This window comes from Poeciliopsis prolifica, unplaced genomic scaffold (genome assembly GCF_027474105.1).
Source record: "Poeciliopsis prolifica strain line A6 unplaced genomic scaffold, Auburn_PproV2 SCAFFOLD066, whole genome shotgun sequence".
Classification (NCBI taxonomy): domain Eukaryota; kingdom Metazoa; phylum Chordata; class Actinopteri; order Cyprinodontiformes; family Poeciliidae; genus Poeciliopsis; species Poeciliopsis prolifica.
This window is the reverse complement of record NW_026562441.1, coordinates 290646-310139: the sequence shown is the minus strand read 5'-3', so window position 1 is coordinate 310139 and position 19494 is coordinate 290646. Positions and strand designations below refer to the sequence as shown.

The 19494-nt window shown below is 39.5% G+C and overlaps 1 protein-coding gene and 1 pseudogene across 1 annotated transcript; both read right to left on the bottom strand.

Moving 5' to 3' along the window:
* Positions 1-4614: 4614 nt before the first annotated feature.
* On the bottom strand, positions 4615-6669 carry LOC129351448 (gastrula zinc finger protein XlCGF57.1-like). The gene has a single exon (XM_055020303.1). The coding sequence runs from the start codon at positions 6590-6592 to the stop codon at positions 5732-5734; it is 861 nt and encodes a 286-aa protein (XP_054876278.1). The 5' UTR covers positions 6593-6669; the 3' UTR covers positions 4615-5731.
* Positions 6670-12293: 5624 nt separating this feature from the next.
* Positions 12294-19470, bottom strand: LOC129351438 (oocyte zinc finger protein XlCOF6-like; annotated as a pseudogene).
* Positions 19471-19494: the final 24 nt, after the last annotated feature.

Genomic DNA, 19494 nt, shown 5'->3' with positions numbered 1-19494 from the left:
CTTCCTTGCGGCTCGTGTACAGTCTCAGGGTGCTGGATTTGGGATGGAACCCTCCATGCATGGTTAGTAGCTTTCTAGTCTTAATATCTGTGGCTTTTATCTCCTCCTTTGGCCAGCTAATTATTCCAGCAGGGTATCTGATTACTGGCAGGGCATAGCTGTTTATCGCACGGATTTTGTTCTTGCCATTGAGCTGGCTTCTCAGGACTTGCCTTATTCGTTGGAGGTATTTAGCTGTGGCTCCTTCCTTGTGGCCTCATCGAGGTTGCCATTTGCTTGTGGTATACCTAGGTACTTGTAACTGTCCTCTATGTCTGCTATTGTTCCTTGTGGGAGTGAGACTCCTTCTGTGCGGATCACCTTCCCCTCTTTGTGACCAGCCGACCACACTTCTCTAGTCCGAATGATCCCAATGTCAGTGCTGTAGATCCTGGTGGTGTGGATCAGTGAGTCGATGTGTCGCTCACTCTTGGCATACAGCTTGATGTCATCCATGTAGAGAAGATGACTGATATTTTCAGTCTGTATCCGTAGCCAGTCTTGTTGATAATTTGGCTGAGGGGGTTCAGGCCTATGCAGAACAGTAGCGGGGACAGAGCATCTCCTTGGTATATGCCACATTTGATGGACACTTGTGCAAGTGGTTTGCAGTTGGCTTCAAGGGTGGTTTTCCACAGCTTCATCGAGTTTGCAATGAAGGCTCTGAGAGTCCTGTTGATGTTATACTAAGCATTCAATGATCCAAGTATGTGGTATTGAGTTATAGGCTTTCTTGTAATCAATCCAGGCCATGCACAGGTTGTGTGTTGAGTGGTTGAGTGGAGAAGAGCGGTTAATCCTTCTGGATTCATTCTCCCTTGTGTATCTCTTTAGGCGGCTGGCCAAGGCTTGGAGCCTCTGTTTGGCAGTTTCAAGTGCTTCAGGTATGGGCATCTGCCTGTACTTTCTGGGTACTGGTCTTTTCATTGCACCCTTGTGGAGCTCTGACAGTTGGCTCACTTCCCTCCTTGTTACCTTGATTTTAGCCTCTAACCGTCTTTTCCATGGTGGGTATTGGGTCTCATGGTTGCCCTTATAGCCAAGCATCTCAAGGATCACTGATGCCGAGTTGTAGATCAGCTCATTGGTTTCTGTTATGGTGTTGGTAGGGATCGTTCTCAATGCTGCATTCACATTCTCAATGAGACTTTCTGATGGTATTTCACTCAGCCGTTGTAATTGGCACCGAGGACATATAAATATATACATACACACATACAGATATACACACATATACATATATATATATGTATATAAATACATACACACACATACACACACACACACACACACACACACACACACACACACACACACATATATATATATATATATACACACACATATATGTATATGTATATATATACATATATATACATATATATATATATATATATGTATATATGTATATACCCGCAGTACCTAACACCATAAATAGTTCATATTGAATGTTGGTTAAGGCTTGCATTAACAACCCAAAGCTGTACAATAAAAATATAAATGTACAATTGAATTTATGTATATATATACATATATACATATACATATACATATACATATATGTATATGTATATGTATATATGTATATATATACATATTTTACTATACATACATGTTTAGTAAAATATATATATATGTGTATATATATGTACGTAAAATATGTATGAAAAATGTAATGTTTTCATACAGTTGTTGGTAATTACAAGGCTTATTTTTGTTTTTATTTAAATCAGTTTTATGAGTCAGAAACAGCTAAACCACAAGAAACCTGAAAGAAAATGTTGCTAATCTCAAGGATTAGCAACATTTTCAGTCTAGAAACAAAACTGAACCAGTCATTGACAGCATTTTCTTGGGTTGCTGCCAGTCTGTCCCTCGTGTCAAGACTGACTAATCTTTCTCTGGTTGGTCCAACCTGTTGTCCTCTGGTTGGTCCAACCTGTGGTCCTCTGGTTGGTCCAACCTGCGGTCCTCTGGTTGGTCCAACCTGTGGTCCTCTGATTGGTCCAACCTGCGGTCCTCTGGTTGGTCCAACCTGTGGTCCTCTGGTTGGTCCAACCTGTGGTCCTCTGGTTGGTCCAACCTGTGGTCCTCTGGTTGGTCCAACCTGCGGTGCTGTTGCTGCCAGTGAAAAAAGCAGAGCTTACCTCTACCACAGTAGAAACAGTCAGCTGGACCACGGGGAACATATATTCCCATATCTCGAAGAGTTTCGCGAAGGAAACGATCCATTGGTCTGCTGCGTCTCACTGTGAGGTCCTGTTCTGCCCAGTGGAAGAAGCAGAACCAACCATCTCCACAGTATGAACAATCAGCTTGTTTGGGAATATAAATGCCCATGTCTCGAAGACTATCGGTCACAAAGCGATTCATTTTTCAGAGGATTTCTACCAGATTTCTGTTTGTGCTTCTCTGATAAACAGATTCCACAAAAATGGAAGAGTTGGAACACTGACTGCCTGTTATCTCACAGCTAATCAAAGCAGTTTGACGTTACCTAGCAACGTCAAACTCTTGGTGTAATTTCAAAATAAGAGCATTTTAAACTGAACGTATTTGATCTGACACAATCAACTGATTCAGTTGAGGAAGAAAATGATCTGCAGTGTGTCGGAATAATTGCTGACCTTCCTAAATAGCTAAGTTACAGTTGAACTAAATGAAATTAGCAGGCAGGTTAAGTCCATGATGTATGCTGACAGATCTGGTTCACTGTTAGTGTTTTCCACCTGAGACTCCTGAGGAAATGATGTTAGAACAGTTTTCTAAAAGATACACCATTATTTTAGGAAGCCTTTTGAATATAATCTTCAGGTTTACGAATTAGACATACCATTCATTAAACTCATTATTTGGTGTTATAATAATCCAGTCACAGAGATTATAGAACATCTTCTTCAAGAGATCAAAAACTTTCTAATTGTTGTTTAGTAAAACAATTTTTGTTTTACTAAAACAGAGAGATTAGAAATTCATAGAAGTTAAAGACTCGAGCAGCAGGTACTTGTATATATCTTGTATACAAGTACAAATGTATTTGTATACAATCCACAACTTGAGATCTACTGTACTACACCTCCATTAGTTCTCCACCAGATGGCGTTGGGGATCTCGGTTGGGGGATCATTATCACTCCAACAGTAAAGTGTTAACCTTGTGGTAACCCCCAGCCTCCTAGAGTGTCTTGCTTTCCTTTTAGTGATCACTAGTTTTTTTGTGATTACCTGCTGAAGTCTCCCAGATGGAAGCCTGGACCCCGGCTCTTGTCATTTTCCAGAACCACATCAGATCAGTTGCTGTAGACGAAACGTCTGGACAAGTTCCTTTCTGGCTGGGAAGCCTGGATCGTCTCAATCCTGTTGTTACTGAACACCTTGCAGCTTGAAGTTTATATTACGCAAAGAAAATAAAGAATCCTGCATGACACTGGAGTGTCATCAGCCTTTATGTTGTGATAAATTAAACTGCCTTTCTGACTGAAACCTTCCACAGGTCACACGTGACAAAGGCTTCTAACGTGTGTGAGTCCTCATGTGATAACGTAAATTAGATTTGCCTCTGAAACTTTTTCCACAAGTGGCACAAGAGAAGGGTCTCTCATCTGTGTGAATTCTTATGTGATAAGTTAAATTCCTTTTTTTACTGTAACTCTTTCCACAGGTCACACATGAGAAGTGTTTCTCAGCCGTGTGTGTTGTCATGTGAGTAGTTAAAAGAGTCGACTAACTAAAAACGTTTCCCACAAGTATTACAGCTGAAAGGCCTCTCACCCATGTGACCTTTGACATGTATGGCTAAACCACCTTTTTGAGCAAAACCTTTCCCACAGATTACACATAAGTAAGGCTTCTTCTCTGTGTGAATTCTCAAGTGAATGGCTAAAGTATGTTTATAGGCAAACCTTTTTTACAGGTTGTGCATGAGAAAGGCTTCTCACCTGTGTGAATTCTCATATGAATGTTTAAACAAGACTTGGTAAGGAATCGTTTTCCGCAAGCAGTGCATGACAGAGGCTCCTCTCCGGTATGACCTTTCATGTGAAAGAAAACACAATTATACACTGTCATAACTTAATTTATTGTGGAAAACAGAGTGCTATTAAAGTGATCGGTCAGAGGAAAAGATAATTTAAAACTATTAATACATTTAAATGAAGACTTGCAAATAAAAGTAATTCTTCATTTACACATAAATGTGAAATCCCACATTCAAGCAAACATCAAACCAACAAAAAACAACAAATGTAACAGAAATGTAGGTGAGATGTCAGATTAATGGTCGTTACCATTTGACTTGTGCGCCACATCATATAGTACAGTATCGTTATGCTTTTAGTCCAGTGTATATCATACAGCATTCTGAGATACCTGTGCAGCAACGGTACATAAAGTAGATTCAGAAAACATTTTCTCAAAGTACAAATCATTTCTGACTCTACCAGTGCAAAAAGTAACAGCTAACATGTATCCACTAACCAAAATCATGAAAATACAAAACAAGTCCAAAAGTTTAAATCTAAAATGTTTAAATGGATTTTTCATGTAAGCCACTACAAATATCACTTGTAAAAAAAAATTCATATAAAAGAACTAATTTAATGTAGTTGTTACAAAGATCTTTAGATGCTTTACTTAAAAATCACTTTTAAAAATATGGTTACAGTTAGTGACTATGGCAATCACTGAAAAATCCATCAATATTTTTAGCAAATCAACATTTATTGATAAGAATATTCTGCGGGGTTAAGAGCGGCCCACGTTTGGAGGCCTGAGGCCGTCACAGGTTCGACACCCGGACCCGCGACATTTACTGCACGTCTTTCTCTTTCCTGTCAGCCTCCTTTTCACAATAAAACAAAAAAAGGTAGAAAAAGAAATATTTAAAAAAAAAAATAAGCAGGGTTTCCCCCAGTATGTTTTAAGGCTGGTGGCCTGCCATGCTTTACTTGACCCCTCCCCCAACTCGACCACCTCAGTGACCCAGACGACTGGGCAGAGCAAATTTTCTGGGTCAAACCCGGATTCTGCAAAAAAAAATAAAATACTGGTACAAAGTTTAAGATCTGTAGAACATGTGCAAACCTTTATTTGTACAAACACTTACTCATAGCAAATTATAACAATGACTTGTGTGAAAAACATTTGGGAAAATAAAAACCTCTGTGGTTTGACCTAAATAAAAATCTGACCAGATCTCAATTATATTATCATTTTTAAATAAACATGACAGTTCTATTTACAGGAAAAAAATAACATTTCAATGGTTTAATATGTAAAGAATTTCACATGAAGTCACAGACGGAAATGCCAAAAATGTAAAAGCTGAACTCAGTTATTCTACATTGTACAGAACTCCATGAAAACTAAAATGCACAGAAATGAATACTGTCGGAATGTGTTCCCCTCTTTAACTTCAGCATCTAAGGGGATACTGATGTGGATCTTCAGTACAAATATGACAGACGTAAAATAAAAACAAAAACAATTACAGAAAAAAAGCTGGTCCACAAAAGTAGACCTTAGCTTACATGTGTCTTGGTTTGGAAGTGAAAGACACAGATACAATGAAAAAAAAGTAAACGGCAAGGCCCTGCTGACATTAATGTTTTTTAGTTGCTGTGTACATCATCCCACTAGATTTTCCATTGGATCAGATGCCAAAAAGGATAGGCTCTGTTTCGAGCCAAAGTGTTCTACTCTGTGTGAATCTTCATGTGATAAGTTAAACTACTTCTACGTCTGAAACTCTTTCCACAAGTCCCACAAGAGAAAGGCTTCTCACCTGTGTGAATTCTGATGTGACAAATTAAACTCTGTCTTTGAATGTAACTCTTTCCACAGGTCCCACAAGAGAAAGGCTTCTCACCTGTGTGAATTCTCATGTGAGTAGTTAAATACTTTCTTATACTGTAACTCTTTCCACAGATTCCACAAGAGAAAGGAGTCACACCTGTGTGAATGCTCATATGATGAGTTAAACTTTGTCTATGATTGTAACTTTTTCCACAAGTCCCACAAGAGAAAGGCTTCTCACCTGTGTGAATTTTGATATGAGCAATTAAAGTGTCTTTTCGAGTAAAACTTTTTCCACAGGTACCACAAGAGAAAGGCTTCTCACCTTTGTGAATTCTCATGTGAACAGTTAAAGTGTATTTTCGAGGAAAACTTTTTCCACAGGTCCAACATGAAAAAGGCTTCTCGCCTGTGTGAATTCTCACGTGACAAGTTAAAAGCTTTCTTACACTGTAACTCTTTCCACAGATCAAACAAGAGAAAGGTTTCTCACCAGTGTGAATTTTTACATGAGTATTTAAATTGCTTCTGTTGGTGAAATGTTTTTCACAAGTCCCACACGAGAAACGTTTCTCACCTGTGTGAATTCTCATGTGCTGAATTAAAGTCCCTCTTTCACTGAAACTCTTTCCACATGTCATACAGGAGAAAGGCTTCTCACTTGTGTGAATTCTCATGTGTCTCTTTAAATAGTTGGTGTCATGGAAACCTTTTCCACAGGTTACACATATGGCCAGATTTTCTCCTGTGTGAATCTTCATGTGACGGATTAAACCATGTTTTTGTCTGTAACTTTTCCCACAGGTTGAACAAGTGAAAGGTTTTACTCCTGTGTGAGTTCTCATGTGTCTCTTCAAGTTTACCGTTTAGAGAAAAGGTTTTATCACAAATTTTACAGGAATATAATTTTTGCCCTTGCTGAGCTTTCTTTTGCTTTTTTTGTTTTTCAGTGTCAGTTCTGTCTTTCTGCTGTTTGGTTTTCTCATATCTCTCGTTTTGTTTCTGTTCTTCCTTTCTCTTTTTTCCTGGATTTTCAGAATTGCTTCCTTCCTGATCCTGGTTCTCAGTTTCTGCAGAGCCATGAGGGATGAGTTGGTTCCTCTGTGGTTCTGTTTCATTGAGAATCTCCTCCTCTTCACTGCATTGTGAGAGATCTGGACAAAAAGAAAAAACAAACAATATTAATCAAACAATAAATTCTTCACTTTAACCTCAAAGTATCAAAACATGATTTTCTTCGGTTAATCTATCATTACAGTCTTACAAAAATGAACAATATTTCAATCAATGAGGTTCTTCTGACCAGAATAGAACTAGATGCAAGTCAAAATATAATATTATGGATCTCCAGGTGAGCAAACAAGATGGCGGTAACTTAATCCAGAGGCTTCCTGACTAATGTTAGAAAAAGTTTTCTTCCTCCAAGTAGCTACAGAATATATATCACGTTAAAGAATGACAAAATGCCTGACGCGAAACACTTAATGGTATTTTAATCTCACCCACTGATAGTCAGACATTGCTCCACTCACACACTCAACACAAACTTTCAAAGAACAAATAAATCTCAGCCTTTACTTTCCTGTGATTCACAGCAGAACTGATAGCAGTGGGTGATTGTTGTTAATCGCACACATGCAGAAAATAATGTCAAAATGGTTCTATTGAAAATATTTGACATGAATATTGGACAATTTGGAAGATTAAATATAAAAGGTGAAAATGATATAATTATTTAAAGGGTTTATTTAATACACAATTATTAAATATGTCATTACATTATTAAAATAGAAACTTATTAGCCAGTCAAGACAATTATTAAATATGCTTTTGATTGCTCTGTTCATTATTATCATCGCCTGGTTCCAGTTCCTGCAGTGTCACCATAAAATAATTCCCCAATCAAAGTGGAGGGCGGGGCTGTGGGCGGGGCTAACACTGACCTTTAAACATAAATTTGAGCCGTTATTCTGTCAGAATAGCTGACATGCATTGAGTACAAATGCACATTAAGAGGTGCTGTCAGTTCAGCATCTGTGACAAGATACAAGAGAAAGTCAATAGATTTATTGATGATGGATTGATATAAATGCATTGTCATGGTTTCACAGTGTAATTGACTGCAGTCCACTATGAAACCTGCCTCCTGTTCCTTGATGATGGTCTGACTGGTTAACCGCCAAGTCAGAATGTCATACAGCTGTTGACTAATTTTATGACTATCTCTCTTCTATGTCATGATGTTATGTTGCTGATTTAATACAAGCAGGTTTTCACCAGAGAAATCCTTTTCACCTGTGAGAATCTTCATGTGATAAATCAACTATTCTTTTCACTGAAACTTTTCCACATGTTAAAAATGTGAAAGACTTCTTGTGTGATCAAGCAACCGATTAGAGAGAAGGTTTTATCATAAACTTTACAAGAATATAACTTTTGGACTCTGTGAATTTTCAAGAGCCTTTTTTGGTTTGAACAATCAGTTTTACCTTTCTGGCATCTTTTGTTGTGTTTTTGTTCTTCGTCTTTCTGTTTCCTGGATCTTCAGAATTGCTTCCTTCCTGATCCTGGTTCTCATCCTCAGCAGAGCCATGAGAGATGAGTTGGTTCCTCTGTGGTTCTGTTTCATTGTAGATTCTTTGCACATTTAGAGGATTCACCAAAATGTCGTCAGTCTCCAGTTTCAGCACCTGATGCTCTTCATCCTGACTGATGCAGAGTTGCTTCTCTTCCTCTTTCAACTCTTGATGTTCTGGTTCCTCTTGTTCCTGTTTCATCTGCAGAGGTTCTGGTTCCTCTTGCTCCTGTTTTATCTGCAAAGGTTCTGGTTCCTCTTGCTCCTGTTTTATCTGCAGAGGTTCTGGTTCCTCTTGCTCCTGTTTTATCTGCAGAGGTTCTGGTTCCTCTTGCTCCTGTTTTATCTGCAGAGGTTCTGGTTCCTCTTGCTCCTGTTTTATCTGCAGAGGTTCTGGTTCTTCTTTATCTGAAGTGGACTTCCTCTCCTGGATGCTGAATTTATTTAGATCCTCCTCCTCTTTACATACCCAGCAATGTGGCAGATCTGCACAAAAACACAAAATAAGGAAGTCTTCATTTTAATCACTTAAAGCCTTCTCAAAAAATTCAAAGACTAAAATTACAAATTAATCAATTAACTTGAAAGGATCAATAAATCAGTCAAAACATACTATGGATCTCCAGGCGAGAAAGCAAGATGGCGTTAATTAAACCAAGTGGCTCCACGACAAAAAGTTTAAACAGCAGCTTGATTTAGTGCTGTTCTTATACATAATTCGAAGATGAAAACATTTAATGCGTAGAGCAGCTTGTTTTCTAATGCGCATCACAAAAGAAAATGAACATTTAAACCCTATAAGTTGGGATCGCCACCATCGCTGTATATATTAGGAATTCTAAATTGACATTAGTATCCAAAAAAGACCAGGGGCATCCATCTAACCATTTACTAACAACATTGACCCTAGTGGGGTCAGGAGGTGCTGGGGTCACCCTGGACAGGTCGCCAGTCTGTCGCAGGGCGACTCAGAGACAGTGCAATAATATTAGCCTGCATGATCTTTTCCTCTCAGGTTAGGGCTCTGCTTTGCTGCACAAGCATCAGCCTTTTCCTTGCAATAAGCTTCTAGCTATTTTTATTATTTATTAGCCATGTTTAGGACCCTGAATGCAGGAAGTCAATGTAAGACCACATTGTAATGATGCCCCACATGCTACTAGCAGCATTTAGGCTAACATTAGCATTTTGGCTCATTTTAGATTATACACTAATTTTAACAAACTGAATGGAGGAAGTCCATGTTAGTCAACATGCTTGTGACTTTCCACAAGCTATTGACTACAATTTAGCTTAGCTTAGCATTGATGCTAATTGTTAGCATCAGAGCGCTGATGGGGCCACACTTTAGCAGGCCCCGGTTACATTTATCCAGGGATTTTCTGTTTCTATTTAATTTAAGCGGATTCTAAAAATAGGTTTCCGAACACAACGATTATTTATCTGTAAAAACTCTCTTTAACCTGATTAATCAGTAAACCGTGAAGCTGTTTACCTATCCGGTGCAAGATGATCTTGGGTATCCGGGTAAAATCCATCAGTCTGCGCTGATCGTCCATCTTCCTCCATCTTAACGTTGATTTCTTTCCACTCTGTGAATGTTTTCTTCAGCAGTTTCCTGCTGCTTGATAAAACTCTCTGAGTCTGAAACTGAAGACATTTTCACTGAAAACACCAAACCTGTTTTCAAACCGTCCTCTAACAAAGGAACAGCTAATGCTCCCTCGTGCGCTCTGAGATGGTTCCTGTGTTTCACTTTTATTGCACTGAAGAAACTGTAAACAATTTTTTGTTCCTCTTTGAGTTTCCTCTAATTATATTGAATATTTTATATTAATAAAAGGATAATATATTTCAGTGAGTGAAACACAGTATTAAAGTAATTCCACAAACACATGGAGGTTTCCAAGCCTTTCATTTCTGTTAATTATGAGCATTTTCTCCAGATCATTGAAGAAGAGCATTTATTTTTAGAACATTACATCATTCGGACTAATGGAAAGAAAATTAAGAAATGTGAGCTGGAGACAGTTAACAAAAGATATTTATTCTTAAATCAGATTCATATTGGAACATCGAATGAAAATTTATGAGTATGATCTTTTAAGTTTATAAAAACAATCTAATGTTATATCAGATTGTAGGTTATGATTCAGTTTTAAAGTTTAACACTGAATGACTACATATATTTGAGAGGAATATGGTTACATTTTTTTGACTTGAAAATATTAATAACTGAGTCTTGTGAAAAAAGATACATATAATGTTATGTACCTACATAAAGAAGTGAAAACATAAAAACTCACTTTAGAGACGAGATAGAAGAAGACACATAACTTTAATTAAAACCACAAAGTCATTATTTTGCTTGTATCATCATACATGTACCTGAACAAAGAGATGTTATTAATCATTCATTTAAAAACATACAAAGAAAATATGTTAGAAATTTAAAATAACAGAGGAAAACATTGTGATGCCTCCCAAAGGAGCAAAAAGTGTTTCACTGAATCTGATCCCTGCTAAGAATCAAGTCACTTTGCAGCTGTAAAAATACCAACGTACTGTAATAATCCTGGTTTCCTGTTGCAGAACCTAAACATCTTTTACAACTAATCTGGTCTGGTCTGCCTGGGTGCTTCACTTTATGCACCTGTACCATGAAAGGGATTGGATCACCTGAGTCTGATCATTACAATGGGTGAGAAAATATTTTGATAATGTAGAGCATGTACATACAAACACATTTTAACAATGACTTCTGTGAAACAAATATTTGGTAAAAGGAAAATCTCTCTGCTGTTAGCTCTAAATCAAATCTGAACAGATCTCAATAATATTTGAGTTTTTTTCTTTCAAACAAAACAGAGTTGACCTGGATGCTGCATGTGACCTGCAGCATCCAGGTCACATGCTTCAGACATGTGACCTGGATGCTGCAAGAAATTCAGATGGGGTCAGGAAAAGACTGAACGGCTGGATAGATTATAATTGTTAGCATGAAGGTCCCACTGAATAAACACATTATCTGTCCAGGACTCAGCACTAAGTTAGATGCTAACAACATTAGCACTCTGGGGATTACCAAGCTAGGATGTAAAAACAATACGCGTTGCCTTACATATGAACAGGGCCGTACAGAGACAGTTGAAGGGTAGGGGCTTAACGTTAAAAAGGGGAACATTGAACAACATCTTAAAACAGCAACATAACAACAACCCATAATACCTACATTTCTAAGTTTCAATGAGTTAACACAGCCAGGAATGACATGTAAAAGAATGGTCTTTTTGCCCTCCAGCGTTGCATGAATGCGCAAAATTTCTCTTCGTAAACAATAACATGCATGGTGTCTAAATTTATACGTCATGAGGCATTGCCTCACCAGCTATGAACCTCACCGCATGTCACTGTTTAGCACTCATATGAATCTTTATGTGTTTAAGTAATTGTTTTTTCATTCTGAAACTTTTTCCACAGGTCCCACATGAGAAAGGCTTCTCACCTGTGTGAATTCTCATGTGAACATTGAAACTGCATTTAGTGGTGAAACGTTTTCCACAGGTCCCACATGAAAATGTTTTTTCACCTGTGTGAATTCTCATGTGAACATTTAAACTTCCTTTATTGGTGAAACTTTTTCCACAGGTCCCACATGAGAAAGGCTTCTCACCTGTGTGAATTCTCATGTGAACATTTAAATTATTTTTTTGACAAAAGCTTTTTCCACAGGTCCCACATGAGAAAGGCTTCTCACCTATGTGAATTCTCATGTGAACATTTAAAGTTTCTTTATGGCTGAAACTTTTTCCACAAGTCCCACAAAGTAAAGGCTTCTCACCTGAGTGAATTCTCATATGACAATTTAATTTATATTTTTCAGAGAAACTTTTTCCACAGGTTTCCACATGAGAAAGGCTTCTCACCTGTGTGAATTCTCATGTGATTACTTAAAGTCGCTTTGTAACTGAAACTCTTTCCACAAGTCCCACAGGTGAAAGGCTCCTCACCTGTGTGAATTCTCATATGAACATTTAATTGACATTTTATGAAGAAACTTTTTCCACAGGTTCCACATGAGAAAGGCTTCTCACCTTTGTGAATTCTCATATGAACATTTAAAGAATCTTTTTTGAAGAAACTTTTTCCACAAGTTCCACATGAGAAAGGCTTCTCACCTGTGTGAATTCTCATGTGATTACATAAAGTCCCTTTGTAACTGTAACTCTTTCCACAAGTCCCACAGGTGAAAGGTTTCTCACCTGTGTGTATTCTCATATGACAATTTAATTTATATTTTTCAGAGAAACTTTTTCCACAGGTTCCACATGAGAAAGGCTTCTCACCTGTGTGAATTCTCATGTGATTACTTAAAGTCGCTTTGTAACTGAAACTCTTTCCACAAGTCCCACAGGTGAAAGGCTCCTCACCTGTGTGAATTCTCATATGAACATTTAATTGACATTTTATGAAGAAACTTTTTCCGCAGGTTCCACATGAGAAAGGCTTCTCACCTTTGTGAATTCTCATATGAACATTTAAAGAATCTTTTTTGAAGAAACTTTTTCCACAAGTTCCACATGAGAAAGGCTTCTCACCTGTGTGTATTCTCATATGAACATTTAAATCCCTGTTTATGGAGAAACTTTTTCCACAAGTTCCACATGAGAAAGGCTTCTCACCTTTGTGAATTCTCATATGAACATTTAAATCACTTTTTATGAAGAAACGTTTTCCACAGGTTCCACATGAAAAAGGCTTCTCATCTGTGTGAATTCTCATGTGAACGTTTAAATGAATTTTTTGACAGAAGCTTTTTCCACAAGTTCCACATGAGAAAGGCTTCTCACCTGTGTGAATTCTCATGTGAACTTTTAAATAATTTTTTTGACAGAAGCTTTTTCCACAGGTTCCACAAGAGAAAGGCTTCTCACCTGTGTGAATTCTCATATGAACATTTAAATCACTTTTTATGAAGAAACTTTTTCCACAGGTTCCACAAGAGAAAGGCTTCTCACCTGTGTGAATTCTCATGTGAACATTTAATTGATTTTTTTGACAGAAACTTTTTCCACAGGTTCCACATGAGAAAGGCTTCTCATCTGTGTGAATTTTCATGTGAACGTTTAAATGATTTTTTTGACAGAAGCTTTTTCCACAAGTTCCACATGAGAAAGGCTTCTCTCCTGTGTGAATTGTCATGTGATTAGACAAAGTCCGTTTGTAACGGTAACTCTTTCCACAAGTCCCACAGGTGAGAAGCCTTTCACCTGTGTGAATTCTCATATGAACATTTAAAGAACTTTTTATGAAGAAACTTTTTCCACAGGTTCCACAAGAGAAAGGCTTCTCACCTGTGTGAATTCTCATATGAACATTTAAATCACTTTTTATGAAGAAACTTTTTCCACAGGTTCCACAAGAGAAAGGCTTCTCACCTGTGTGAATTCTCATGTGATACATTAAACCATCCTTTTGTCTGTAACTTTTCCCACAGGTTGAACAAGTGAAAGGTTTTACTCCTGTGTGAGTTATCATGTGTCTGTTCAAGTTACCGTTTAGAGAAAAAGTTTTATCACAAACTTTACAAGTATATGATTTTTGCACTCTGTGAGCTGTCTTGTGCTTTTTTTGTTTCTGTTCTTCCTTTCTCTTTTTTCCTGGGTCTTCAGAATTGCTTCCTTCCTGATCCTGGTTCTCAGTTTCTGCAGAGCCATGAGGGATGAGTTGCTTCCTCTGTGCTTCTGTTTCATTGAGAACCTCCTCCTCTTCACTGCATTGTGAGAGATCTGGACAAAAAGAAAAAACAAAAGCTTTTAAATGTCAATCAACAAGAAATTCTTCACTTTAACCTCACTGTATCAAAACAGGATTTTCTTGGGTTAATCTATTATTACAGTCTTACAAAAATGAACAATTTCAATCAATGAGGTTCTTCTGACCAGAATAGAACTAGATGCAAGTCAAAATATAATATTATGGATCTCCAGGTGAGCAAACAAGATGGCGATAGCTTAATCCAAAGGGCTTCCTGACTAATGTTAGAAAAAGTTTTCTTCCTCCAAGTAGCTACAGAATATATCACGTTAAAGAATGACAAAATGCCTGACGCGAAACACTTAATGGGTTTTTAATCACCCACTGATATTGTCAGACATTGCTCCACTCACACACTCAACACAAACGTTCAAAAGAACAACTAAATCTCAGCCTTTACTTTCCTGTGATTCACAGCAGAACTGATAACAGTGGGTGATTGTTGTTAATCGCACACATGCAGAAAATAATGTCAAAATGGTCCTATTGAAAATATTTGACATGAATATTGGACAATTTGGAAGATTAACTGCAATACCCCCCGAGCTGTAGCAGGTCCACATCTGGGCATGTCTGACCACATCTCAGTGGAGCTGATTCCTGTCTACAAGCCTCTGGCCTGCAGAACTAAGCCGACCAGAACAGTTCAGTGGACTGAGGAGGCCTCTTCAGGACTGCTTTGAGCACACAGACTGGAGTGTGTTAAGGTCGGAGCAGACTTGGAGGAATACTCATCGTCCGTTCTGTCCTATGTTCAGTTCTGCACCGACGCTGTCCTCCCTGTTAAGACCATAAAGTGTTTCCAAACCAGAAACCATGGCTGGACAGCACAGTACGGGCCTGCTGAAAGCCTGGGATGCTGCCTACAGATCTGGAGACAAGTTGGCTTATAGCAGGGCCGGTCGGAACTGAAAAAAGAAATTAAGCAGGCCAAGCTCCAGTACAAACAGCGGATTGAGGAACACTTCACCAACAACGACCCCAGTAGCATGTGGAGAGGCATCAGGACCATGACGGACTACAAACACAGCACTCAGCTGACCAGCCGCGACCCCACCCTGCCTGACATCTTAAACAGCTTCTTTGCCCGCTTTGACACAGTGGGCAGCAGAGAAGCTGTACATCTACCCCGACTGGAAGAGCAGTACCAGCCTCTCGTCCTGCAGCAGCACCAGGTGACGTCCACCCTGAGGAGGATCAACACCCGCAAAGCTACAGGACCGGACAAGGTGTCAGGCCAGACGCTGAAAACGTGCGCCGACTAGCTGGCAGGAGTGTTTCTGGACATTTTCAATCTGTCCCTACAGTTCACCATGGTTCCTGAGTGTCTCAAGTCTTCCACCATCATCCCTGTACCGAAGAAGACGACCATCACCAGCCTGAACGATTACCGGCCCATCGCTCTGACCCCAGTGATCATGAAGTGCTTTGAGAGGATTCTTCTGAGGTACATCAGACACTTCATCCCTGCAGACCTGGACAGCCTTCAGTTCGCCTACAGAGCGAACCGGTCAACAGAGGATGCTGTCTCCATCACTCTGCACACAGCCCTGACCAATCTGCAGCATCCCAACGCCAACATCAGGATGCTATTTGTAGACTTCAGCTCAGCATTTAACACCGTCATCCCAGACAAGCTGGTGCTGAAGCTACTCCAGGTGGGGCTGCCTGCTTCACTGTGCCACTGGATCAGAGACTTCCTCACCAACAGGCCTCAGGTGGTGAGAATAGGTGGCTCAACATCGTCCCCCTGGTCCTCAACACAGGCACGCCACAGGGCTGTGTGCTCAGCCCAGCTCTCTTCACCCTGTTTACACACGACTGCGTTGCCATCCACCCCACCAACACAGTCGTCAAGTTTGCGGACGACACAACAGTAGTGGGTCTCATTTCAGACAACAACGAGACCCCTACAGAGAGGAGATTCTGCAGCTCACTCAGTGGTGTTCAGCCAATAACTTGGTACTGAACACAGGGAAGACCAAGGAGGTCATTGTGGACTACAGAAGGTCCAGGAGGACGGGTCACTCTCCCCTTCTCATAGATGGAGAAGAGGTGGAGCGTGTGGACAACATCAAGTTCCTGGGCCTCCACATCACGTCTGACCTCTCCTGGAATACAAACACCTCCCACCTGGTGAAGAAAGCACAACAAAGGCTCTTCTTCCTCAGGAAACTGAGACGGGCTGGACTTTCCTCACGGCTGCTCCTGAACTTTTACAGGGCGACGATCGAGAGCGTCCTCTGCCTCAACGTGACTGTGTGGTATGGTGGCTGCACAGCACTGGAGAGGAAACAACTGACACGGGTGGTGAGAACAGCACAAGGCATTGTGGGATGCCCCCTCCCGGACCTGGGACTCTATTTACATGGGCCGGGTCAAGAAGAGAGCTGGATCCATAGCCATGGATTCCAGCCACCCGGGCCACAGACTGTTTGTGCCGCTGCCATCAGGCAAGCGGTTCAGGAATATACAGACTACAACAAACAGACTGAGAAACAGTTTCTTTCCCACAGCCGTCAGAGCCATTACTCCCTGCCGCCTCCTCCCACACATATCATAACCTCACATACCCCCACCCCCACTGTCACATCATCTACACTTTACCATAATTGGACCTGCTGCTACTTCTTTGGCATGGTTGAGTGCCTTTAGTTGATTTTAGTTGTATATATTGTTATTATTATTGTGTGTTTGTTTTTTATTTATGGTATATATTTGACTTTTTGCACAGGAGTTGCAATAGAAATTTTGTTGAATCCTGTTCAATGACAATAAATGATATCTATCTATCTAAATATCAAAGGTGAAAATGATATAATTATTAAAGGGTTATTTAATACACAATTATTAAATATGTCATTACATTATTAAAATAGAAACTTATTAGCCAGTCAAGACAATTATTAAATATGCTTTTGATTGCTCTGTTCATTATTATCATCGCCTGGTTCCAGTTCCTGTCGTGTCACCATAAAATAATTCCCCAATCAAAGTGGAGGGCGGGGCTGTGGGCGGGGCTAACACTGACCTTTAACATAAATTTGAGCCGTTATTCTGTCAGAATATCTGACATGCATTGAGTACAAATGCGCATTAAGAGGTGCTGTCAGTTCAGCATCTGTGACAAGATACAAGAGAAAGTCAATAAATAGATTTATTGATGATGGATTGATATAAATGCATTGTCATGGTTTCACAGTGTAATTGACTGCAGTCCACTATGAAACCTGCCTCCTGTTCCTTGATGATGGTCTGACTGGTTAACCGCCAAGTCAGAATGTCATACAGCTGTTGACTAATTTTATGACTATCTCTCTTCTATGTCATGATGTTATGTTGCTGATTTAATACAAGCAGGTTTTCACCAGAGAAATCCTTTTCACCTGTGAGAATCTTCATGTGATAAATCAAACTATTCTTTTCACTGAAACTTTTTCCACATGTTAAAAATGTGAAAGACTTCTTGTGTGATCAAGCAACCGATTAGAGAGAAGGTTTAATCATAAACTTTACAAGAATATAACTTTTGGACTCTGTGATTTTTCAAGAGCCTTTTTTGGTTTGAACAATCAGTTTTACCTTTCTGGCATCTTTTGTTGTGTTTTTGTTTTTCGTCTTTCTGTTCTCCTGGATCTTCAGAATTGCTTCCTTCCTGATCCTGGTTCTCATCCTCAGCAGAGCCATGAGAGATGAGTTGGTTCCTCTGTGGTTCTGTTTCATTGTAGATTCTTTGCACATTTAGAGGATTCACCAAAATGTCGTCAGTCTCCAGTTTCAGCACCAGATGCTCTTCATCCTGACTGATGCAGAGTTGCTTCTCTTCCTCTTTCAACTCTTGATGTTCCGGTTCCTCTTGCTCCTGTTTTATCTGCAGAGGTTCTGGTTCCTCTTGTTCCTGTTTCATCTGCAGAGGTTCTGGTTCCTCTTGCTCCTGTTTTATCTGCAAAGGTTCTGGTTCTTCTTTATCTGAAGTGGACTTCCTCTCCTGGATGCTGAATTTATTTAGATCCTCCTCCTCTTGACACACCCAGCACTGTGGCAGATCTGGACAAAAATACAAAACAAAAACTTTTAAATGTGAGTGAAAGAATGATAGGACAGCACGACAGCCTTTACCGCTGTGGACTTTGCAGCCCTGGACGGCGGAGCGAGTTGCTCTTTTGGAGCTTTATTTGGTTTATGTAATGTATTCATGTTTCGTGTTTTTTCTTTAGTTTTCACGGTGACTCAAAACTGGTTTGAACCAAGTAAAAGTGAACATACTGCATCCGTCGAGGCTCTCCGTGTTTTTTTCTTTGGTCTGGACACTATGGATCTCCAGGCGAGAAAACAAGATGGCGATAATTAAATCAAGTGGCTCCACGACAAAAAAAGTTTAAACAGCAGTTTGCTTTAGTGCTGTTCTTATACATAATTCTAAGATGAAAACATTTAATGCGTAGAGCAGCTTGTTTTCTAATGAACATTAAAAAAGAAAATGAACATTTAAACCCTATAAGTTGGGATCGCCACCATCGCTGTATTTATTAGGAATTCTAAATTGACATTAGTATCCAAAAAAGACCAGGGGCATCCATCTAACCATTTACTAACAACATTGACCCTAGTGGGGTCAGGAGGTGCTGGGGTCACCCTGGACAGGTCGCCAGTCTGTCGCAGGGCGACTCAGAGACAGTGCAATAATATTAGCCTGCATGATCTTTTCCTCTCAGGTTAGGGCTCTGCTTTGCTGCACAAGCATCAGCCTTTTCCCTCCAATAAGCTTCTAGCTATTTTTATTACTTATTAGCCATGTTTAGGACCCTGAATGCAGGAAGTCAATGTAAGACAACATTGTAATGATGCCCCACATGCTACTAGCAGCATTTAGGCTAACATTAGCATTTTGGCTCATTTTAGATTATACACTAATTTTAACAAACTGAATGGAGGAAGTCCATGTTAGTCAACATGCTTGTGACTCTCCACAGGCTATTGACTACAATTTAGCTTAGCTTAGCATTGATGCTAATTGTTAGCATCAGAGCGCTGGGTCCAAACTGAAACCACACTTTAGCAGGTCCCGGTTACATTTCTCCAGGGATTTTCTATTTTTACTTAATTTGAGCGGATTCTTTAAATATGTTTCCGAAAACAACAATTATTTATCTGTAAAAACTTTCTTTAACCTGAATAATCAGTAAACCGTGAAGCTGTTTCGTACCTATCCGCTGCAAGATGATCTTGGGTATCCGGGTAAAATCCATCAGTCTGCGCTGATCGTCCATC